The sequence below is a fragment of the Chaetura pelagica genome, unplaced genomic scaffold (assembly GCF_000747805.2).
Source record: "Chaetura pelagica isolate M959 unplaced genomic scaffold, ChaPel_1.0 scaffold963, whole genome shotgun sequence".
In the NCBI taxonomy this organism is placed as follows: domain Eukaryota; kingdom Metazoa; phylum Chordata; class Aves; order Apodiformes; family Apodidae; genus Chaetura; species Chaetura pelagica.
Genome location: NW_009952705.1, coordinates 304,687 through 312,627, shown reverse-complemented (window position 1 = coordinate 312,627; position 7,941 = coordinate 304,687). Strand labels below are relative to the sequence as shown.

Sequence of the window (7,941 nt, the reverse complement as noted above, 5' to 3'; positions counted from 1 at the left end):
CTGCCCTGCCCTCCCCTCCCCTCCCCTGCCCTGTCCTGCCCTGCCCTGCCCAGCCCGGGGGCACGAGGTAAAGTCTCCAGGAGCCGTGACCTCACCTGCTCCATGGGGTCTCGGGCACCAGCAGCGTCCCGGCGCCATGACCCAGGCCCCAGCTTTGGCCAGGTGGCTCCTGAGGTGATCGAGGACACGCTGATCCATTTGGCCACGGAGAACGAGCAGCGCCTGAGTGAGCTGCCGGGCCAGGCCGGGCGCTTCAAGGAGAGACAGATCGTGGGTGAGGCAACTGTTGGGCTGCAGCTGACTCCTGAGGTGGTTAACAGCTGTGCAATCAGCTTCAGTTGGCTGTAGTGACTGACTGTTGTGTTCTGTTTTCAGAATTTATATTCCTTTTGTCTGAAAAATGGCACTTGGACCCATCAGCAAGGTACCGAGCAGTGGAGTTGTTTGAAAGGTAACACACACTGAGAGCTCAGGGCATTTCCCTCGTGGTTACACTGTGCGTGCCCTGTACCTCTCACTCAAACAATGCATAATGTTTTCTGTGTGTGTCTAGAGCACTTTACTAATTGAATTCAGAAGAGCAGCTGCCCATATGTGCCACAGAATGGCTTTTCTTCTTTCTTTTTCTTAGCAGAAAAGAACTGTTGTTTGACCAATTGTGGTTTTTGTAGGTTTATGATCAAGCAAGCAGACCAAATCTGTAAGGCCTTCAGGGAGAAGGTGAAAAGCTGTGAACAAGGAGAAAGCAGCTGGAGCTCCTGGAAGGATCAGATGTACAAGGCGTTTGTCCTGCGGCTCGTGTCGTGCGTCCAGCTCGCCAGCAAACTGTCCTTGCACTATAATGTGAGCCAGACAAACCTTGCCCAGTAGCATTTCTTAGCACTGTAGTAAGTTGTGCAGTGTGTTAATCTCTCTTGAAAAACAGATTTCTGCTCTGAAAGACAACAGTGATAATGAAATGCGAAGGAGATTGAAAGAGAGACCTAAATATCTTCTGTTCACTTATCAAGTAGCAATTTGTCAGGAAATGTTCCTAGTAGTGGGGAAAACAGTACAGGCAGTGGCAAAGTTCAGCCTGTGGTTGTGGAAAATTGTGAGGCTGAAGAGGGTTCAGAGCTGTCTGGGGAAGGTTTGTGGAGGAGATCTGCAGGAGGGAAGGTGGAAGCTGGATCTCACTCCAGCTGAACAGAAGAAGTGGATGAGGGGAGGAGGCAGCACTGGTGACTCTGCTTAAATCCAGTGGGACAAGTAAAGCAGGAGTGTGCTTTGTTCTCACCAAGGGCCAAACTGCCTAGAAAATAATTTGTTGTGGTTTTTTTTCCTTCTCAGATAGTTAACAGTGACACAGCTTTAAAATTTCTGCAGTCCTTAAAATACTCCTGCACGAAGCAGGAATTGCTTGAGTCAGAGCTCGCTGTTTTAAAAACTCTGCATTTCCAGATCAACCTGTCAACTCCTCTGGCTTATGTGGAATTGCTTCTAGAGGTTTTAGGTGAGAGTATTAAAGAGAGAGGATGGGAAATCATTTTTCAAGAGCATAATAGAGCTGTTACTGATCTGAACCAAAATGTCTCATATTACAGATTTTTGCACACCATGAAGGCAGGTGGAATTTTTCAGCTTGTCCAGGGCTTTGTTTTTCCTATGAGAACTTTGTCCTTAGCAGAATCTGGTGAATGTTGCTGGACAACTAGTTGTGCCTCAGCCAGTAAAAGAGTTTAAAATCCCCAAAGCCTGATGTAAGGCCACTAGTTCTACCATGACTTTCCTTTCTCTTTGCTCAGGTCTGACAATGTGTGTTTCAGAATGAGTGAAATGACACTGAGGCTGAGGAAGCCCATGGTGTGGGTGGGCTGTGGTGGCAGAAACACAGGGCAGTTGTCACCAGAAATCAGCATCCCTCAGTCACAGTGACCAGACCTCTTTCTGATCAATGTAATGTCTCAAAACGTGTGGCTGATGATGTGATCTCTGCAGGGCACAATGGCTGCCTGCTGCCTGCCAGGCCACTGCACCAGATGTGTGTGCAGATCCTGGACTTCTCCTACCTGACACGGGACTCCATCTATGACACTTTGCTGAAGATTGCCATCGAAAATTCAACACCCAACAAGCTGCAGGTGTAAGTAGCTCATGTCACTATTACTTAAAATAACTAGTTGAAACTAGACCTCTAAAAAACCCCAAGAAATAGCAGCGTAATTCCCATTATGCCATTTCTGGGGCATGTTTTTTTAAAAACTAATTCTGGGGGCTCACAGGAGTTGCTTATTATACTTATGTAGCTTGCTGTAGGGGTGAGGACAGTGTTTCACTGAACTGTAACAATCCAGCAGCGTCAGGCTTGCTCAGTCCACCCATCAGGCTGAGGAAGTGAATGTGTCCATGGGCTGAGCACTCAGTACAGAGACTGGTGCTTTTGGTGCTTTTTAACTGTAAAACTTTCATCATTTTTCACCAGAAGATGCTTTTATTTCTGCAGAGCAAAGTTTCTGTCGGTAAAAGAAGATTCCATGCTCTTGGCTGTTGGAATCATCAGCACAAGCGTGTTCACCCTGGACCCCAGGCACTGGAGGCAGGTAGGGTCCCTCCAAACCCCAACAGGCTGGTTCCTGTGCTGGGCACATCCAGCACACAGGGCAGCAGTGGGAGGGAGGTGGCACTGGCGGTGCTCCAGGAAGTGTGTGTGTGTGAGAGCAGCCTGGGGGCACTCGGGCAGGTCTGTGGGGAGGCTCCTGCCTGTGCTCCCTGTCCTCATACCCACCTCCTTCACAGCCAAAACAAAGCCCATACATTGTTTCACTGGCTGGTGGAGAAGTAATCCCACATCTGCCCAAACTGTCACAGAATTTCCTTGGTTGGTAAAGACCTTAAACATCACAGAGTCCAACCATCCACCTAACACTGACGACTCCTTAACTAAACTATATCCCCAGGTACTGTGTCAGTAGGACTTTTAAATACCCCACAAAACCAACCGAACAAGCAAAAAACCATGTGGAGAGACTTCAACTTCTGTCAAAGACCCACAAGCATATGCCCAGGGAGCAACATTGTCCCTGTTAGATTTCATGGAATTGTCAGAGTTGGATGGACCCTTTAGAGATCATTCAGTCCAAACCCCCTGCTAAAGCAGGGTCCCCTAGAGCCCATTCCACAGGACTGCATCCAGGAGGGTTTGAATATCCCCAGAGAAGGGGACTCCACACCCTGATAGGCAGCCTGTCCCAGGACTCTCTCACCCTCACCATAATTATTATTTTTTTTCATATTTAAATGGCACTTCCCATGTTCCAGCTTGCGCCCATTGCCCCTCATCCTGTCACAGGGAACTACTAAAAAGTGTCTGGCTCCATCCTCCTTGCCTCCACCCTTTAGATACTTAAAGGCATTAATAAGGTCTCCCCTCAGCCTTCTCCTCTCCAGACTGAACAGTCCCAGCTCCCTCAGCCTTTCCTTATCAGGGAGATGCTCCAACCCCCTAGCCATCTTTCTTGCCCTCCCTAGACTCTCTCCAGCAGTTCCCTCTCTTGAATTGGGGAGCCCAGAACTGGACACAGTAAAGATTTGGAGGGTTAGGAAGCATGTCTGTAAGCTCAAGTCTCTTGGGCACTGTATCTGCTTTATTTTTTTAAGGTTGTGGAGCATTTAACCTGTATCACAGGCATCACTTCACAGAGTATCCTAGAACTGTCCTATGCGGTGCTGGAGGAGGTGGTTGGCAGTGCCACACCAAAGCAGCACCATGGCAACGGGGGCACACAAGCTCTCAAGAACACAATTATGACTCTTAAATAGAACCATCTTCATGGCTCTTAAAACAACCCCAGTACACCGGTAACAGCCCATCCTCTACATGTAAGTTGGTTTTCTTTTCAGATTTGAACAGGTTCTGTCATGGTTTGTGTCTTGGGTGTTCCTTGGGAAAGCTCTTCCCTTCAGGCAGTGAACTTGGTGCTGTGAAAGGAGTGGAGGAACATTCAGAAATGCCTCTTCTCAGCACCAAAAGTTGGGCCTTCTTTCTCCACTTGCTGCTAACACTTTTCTGCAGCCTGTTCTTGCACAGGGGTGCGGCACGTCCATGTATTCCTGTGCAAGAAAAGGCTGCAAGACATTATCCTGCCAACCCTCAACAGTATCAAGCCAGAACAAGCAAGTGCTGACATGACCTAAAAAATACTTAATATTAAAACTGCATAGTCTCTGCAAGTTCCTTCACTTTGTTCCCTGTGTTTGTAGCTTTTTGCTTCTCTAGCCCAGGTGTGAAGCTGTAACAGGAGTCCCAAAGTCACTGGTGTTCTCAAGACTCATTTATACATGTATCTAGAAACCCCAAAAGTATCAGTTCAGCTTCTATTTAACACCTGATTTTTTTTTTATTTTTCTGTTCAGGTCCATGATATAACTTTACATATTGCTTTTCTATAGACTACTTGTAATAATGGTATTTTAAATAAAGTGTCTTGTGGATTTTTGGTATTGTAAACATTTTGTACTGGTTAATATTAAGAGACGTCTTGATCTGACTTTCTCTGACGCGGTGCAGACACTCCACAGCTGCCAGGACGAGTTCTCCACACGGTTACTTGTTGTAGAACTGGGATGAGACCCAGGCGAGACCCCACTTCAGGTTAGTTAACATGAATTTTAGTGCTTTTGTCCATTGCTCCTCTGAGTTAAACTGTGTTTTAATTGAGTAGGAGCCACCGCTGCCACCGGTGTCTTCAATCTTTCCTTTCTCCACATCCATCCTGCGTCACACACAGGCTGTGTTAGTGCGTTGTTATTATGAGTATTTAATCTCAATACATCAAGTATTAAAATTTAAACCTGACATTTGTATTATTCTCTGTAAGGAAAGCTTGTTTTTTTAATAGAAATCTAGTGAGTCTTAGGTCTTCGCCTGAGGAATCAGCTTTAAATTAAACAAACAACAAATGTGGCAGTCCTGCAAATTATAAGGAAGAGGATGACTCCAGGACAGGACTGAACTAGACAGGCTGTGCCCTGCCTCAGGGGTCGGTCAGTGCTGCAGGGGGTTGGGGTGCTGTGTTAATGCTGCTGAGGGCTTGGTCTGGGGTGCTGTACAGCAAAACTCACCTGTAAGGCAAACAGAACCGGGTTTCACCTTTCTCCACTTCCTCCTTGAACTGCTGCACGCAGTCCAGGAAAGCCACCATTGCGTGATCAAACTTATTGTCCCAGAAGAATCTCAGGCCTCCTGAGCAGTACAGGGGGAGCTCCTGGAAGAGAGATGTGTCTCAGGCACCCCAAGCACACTGTTTCAGATATGGTCACTGCAGTTCCTCAGTCTTGGGCAAGACTTAAATTGGTCACGGGATGCTTGGAAATGGTTTGTGGCATGTGGTGAGTGCAGGTTGGGGTTCCTATCACCAACAACCTCCCAAATTACACTGTCTGCGTCTGGCTGTGCTGTCCAGTTCTAGGTTTGTCTGGTTTTTATTGCTACTGGATGGCAGAACCAATGCCTTGATGTAGGGTGTGGAGTGAGATGATTGTGTTGGAGATGTTGGGGTAGCGAACCCATTCATCTTGTTTGTGTCCCCCAGTGTGACTGGATCTCTGCAGTGTTCCAGGTCTGTGTCCCCTGGGAGCAGCAGCTCTTACCTTGGATTTGTCCGTCAGCGACTCCAGGTATGAGTGGTTGCCATAGGGTACCAGCCGGTACCTGAAAGGATCCACAGGCTCATGAGTCCAGCTGTTGACCCAGGTCACAGGGCACGTGTCTTGTATCATGTACGAAATGGGAACCGTGTGTGACACAGCACGTACCTTTGGAACTTGAGCCCCATTTTGTTGGCGAGGGCGTGGAGCAGCAGCACCGTCTGCCCCCAGGCCGCGTTGATCTCGTTCCACTCCACGGGAACGCTGGGGAGACGGCCAAGCCTGAAGTTATTTATTGTGCCAAACTGACCACTGTGCCTGTGGTAAGAGGAATTGAGTGAGTGCACGGTGGCAGGAACAGTCTCTGGCACAAGCACACAAGAGGCCACATGCTGACAGGTATGGAACACATGCTGCTCACCAGGGTGTGGTGTGCTTAAAGCATGTATAAATGTAGCCACTTGTTCTCTTTTTGTGATGGGAGTGCACAAAAGAGACAAAAAACCCAAACCCCAGCCCCCCTGAGCCTCAGGCCTGGTGGAGCTGGATGTTGCAATGTTAATTGGCAGCACAGCGGTCCAGGTTCATTAACAGTGTTTGTTCACAAGCTTGTGGGCGTTGCCCCCCCAGCTGCCCCTGCCCTGAGATGGTGGCTGGGACCTGACCAGCACAGCTCCAGTTGGGCACAGGATTATTAACCAGCCCCAGGATGTAGCATTTCAGCAAACTGACACAACCCTCCAGTCTGTGTTACCAGATGTGGAAGGTGGCGTTGAAGACGTTGGTTTTCTTCAGTTTGTCCAGCTGCATCTGGGCGTAGCGCATTTGGTTTTCCACACTTTTCAGCTCATCATCCAGCTCCAGCTGCTGCCTCTTGAACTCACAGTATTCCTTCTGGTACCTTGCAATAAAAGCAAGACAAGAAACACTGAGTTTACAGAAGACAAACTGTTTGCATGGTTTTCTTGGTCTGACCAACTTCAGCTATGCATAGAACAAGAGGCCTGCATGTGACCATCATGTACAGTTATGTACAGATTTCTGTACGTTATAAACTCATGAATCTGTTGGTAAAATCCTGCCAAAAGCTGCAGTGGATGGTGACTCACTGAGCCTCCTCCTGCTCCAGCCGCTCTGCCTCTGCCCGGACTCTCTCAAAGTCCTCGGCCACAACCTTGCGGTTCTTCTCAACATCCTCCAGCTCCTGAATCAGCTGCTCTTCCTCCAGGGCAAGTTCTTTCAGTTCTGTCTGCAGCTTCTCCTTATCATCCTCATTCATTTGTTCCAGGATCTCCAGACATCTCCTAAAGGAAAGTGACAGGATTACCAGAACAGGGATCTCGGGAAGCCCCCACCAGCGGTCGCTGGCTCCGCGGCAGCGTGCAGACGTGAGCAGAAATGCAACCCTGAGCTCAGGTGCCCCACGTTAAGGCTGAGCTTTCCGTGTGGACACTGCACCATGAGTGAGGTACACATGAGGGAGAGCAGGGGAGCAACATGGTGACCCAGGATCTGGTGCTGTCAGTAACCATCTCCGAGGAGGCTGGACCAAGGCTCCAAGCTAAGGCAGCTCGCTCTGGGCTCCCCTCTGGATCACTCACTTGTAGTTCTGGCACTCGTTCTCAGTGATGTTGAGCTGTGTGTCCAGCTGGTCGAGCAGTGTGTCCGTGCACTCCTCGCACAGGGGGTGATCCACGTCAGTCTGCCCAGACATGATGTCAAAGAGGTCCCCAGTGACCTGTGGGGAGAGCTCAGCATCAGCTGGGCCGAGGGCAGTGGTGGCTGCCGGGCTGGCAACAGACGTGCTTGTGCTCCCTCAGTCGGGAAGGGGGCTTCTGCAGGTCAGATCCTGGTTTGAATCGTCTGTCCTGCTCAGCTGCTCACGTGCAGGGCTGCAGGCAGCCTGGCTTTGCAGGACATCCAGAGAAACGGATGCTCCCTGCAAAAGTATGAGTTTACCAGCTGAGGTGAAACTTGCCTTCAGCCTCCGGCTGAGGTTTTCCATGGTGCCGCCATCCGACGCCTCCCCGATCAGCGTGAAGCTGTTGGCGCTTTCTGTGGACATCATCCTTGGGAAGAAGTTGAGGGAGGGTCTGAGTGCCGAGGGCCCGGGGCAGGGGGCTCGTGCTTGGCTTAAAGCCAAGAGCAGCTGAGGAGCCAGAGGGGAGGGCACGGGGAGGTGTCGCGGAGGGAGCGGGAGCCGCGCTGCGGGTCAGCGCTGGGCTCATCTGCAGCGCCCTAAATGCGGCGTGAGGTGCGTGAAACGGCCGCGCTGGGGGGGCCGGGCCCGGGGCCCCTCGGGGCAGGGGCAGCGCG

The 7,941-nt window shown here is 49.9% G+C and overlaps 3 protein-coding genes across 3 annotated transcripts in view; 2 read left to right on the top strand and 1 right to left on the bottom strand.

Moving 5' to 3' along the window:
* The first annotated feature begins 102 nt into the window (after positions 1-102).
* Positions 103-3,798, top strand: CNTD1 (cyclin N-terminal domain containing 1). Its single transcript, XM_009994130.1, has 7 exons — positions 103-274; positions 376-451; positions 672-843; positions 1,330-1,492; positions 1,978-2,122; positions 2,483-2,579; positions 3,637-3,798. The coding sequence occupies exons 1-7, from the start codon at positions 103-105 to the stop codon at positions 3,796-3,798; spliced, it is 987 nt and encodes a 328-aa protein (XP_009992432.1).
* Positions 3,799-4,351: 553 nt separating this feature from the next.
* Positions 4,352-7,726, bottom strand: BECN1 (beclin 1, autophagy related). Its single transcript, XM_009994128.1, has 8 exons — positions 7,604-7,726; positions 7,227-7,363; positions 6,735-6,929; positions 6,380-6,526; positions 5,794-5,943; positions 5,629-5,689; positions 5,101-5,243; positions 4,352-4,751 (listed from the first exon to the last, which is right to left on the bottom strand). Exons 1-8 carry the CDS (start codon positions 7,691-7,693, stop codon positions 4,583-4,585), a joined length of 1,092 nt encoding a protein of 363 aa, XP_009992430.1. The 5' UTR covers positions 7,694-7,726; the 3' UTR covers positions 4,352-4,582.
* The window catches only part of PSME3 (proteasome (prosome, macropain) activator subunit 3 (PA28 gamma; Ki)), a 6,725-nt gene continuing 5,467 nt past the window's right edge, over positions 6,684-7,941 (top strand). The window contains exon 1 of the mRNA XM_009994129.1: positions 6,684-6,725. Within this exon, the coding sequence (XP_009992431.1) occupies positions 6,684-6,725 (42 nt within the window). The remainder of the gene's footprint in view (positions 6,726-7,941) is intronic.

Excerpts from the sequence above, each read along its gene's own strand:
- BECN1 (XM_009994128.1), bottom strand. The coding sequence starts at position 7,693 with ATGATGTCCACAGAAAGCGCCAACAGCTTCACGCTGATCGGGGAGGCG. Across the intron at positions 5,944-6,379 it reads AACGCCACCTTCCACATCTG|GCACAGTGGTCAGTTTGGCA; the intron begins GTAACACAGACT and ends CTCTTACCACAG. Across the intron at positions 4,752-5,100 it reads CGGTTCTGTTTGCCTTACAG|GATGGATGTGGAGAAAGGAA; the intron begins GTGAGTTTTGCT and ends TGTGTGACGCAG.
- CNTD1 (XM_009994130.1), top strand. The coding sequence starts at position 103 with ATGGGGTCTCGGGCACCAGCAGCGTCCCGGCGCCATGACCCAGGCCCC. Across the intron at positions 275-375 it reads CAAGGAGAGACAGATCGTGG|AATTTATATTCCTTTTGTCT; the intron begins GTGAGGCAACTG and ends TTCTGTTTTCAG. Across the intron at positions 2,580-3,636 it reads ACCCCAGGCACTGGAGGCAG|GTTGTGGAGCATTTAACCTG; the intron begins GTAGGGTCCCTC and ends TATTTTTTTAAG.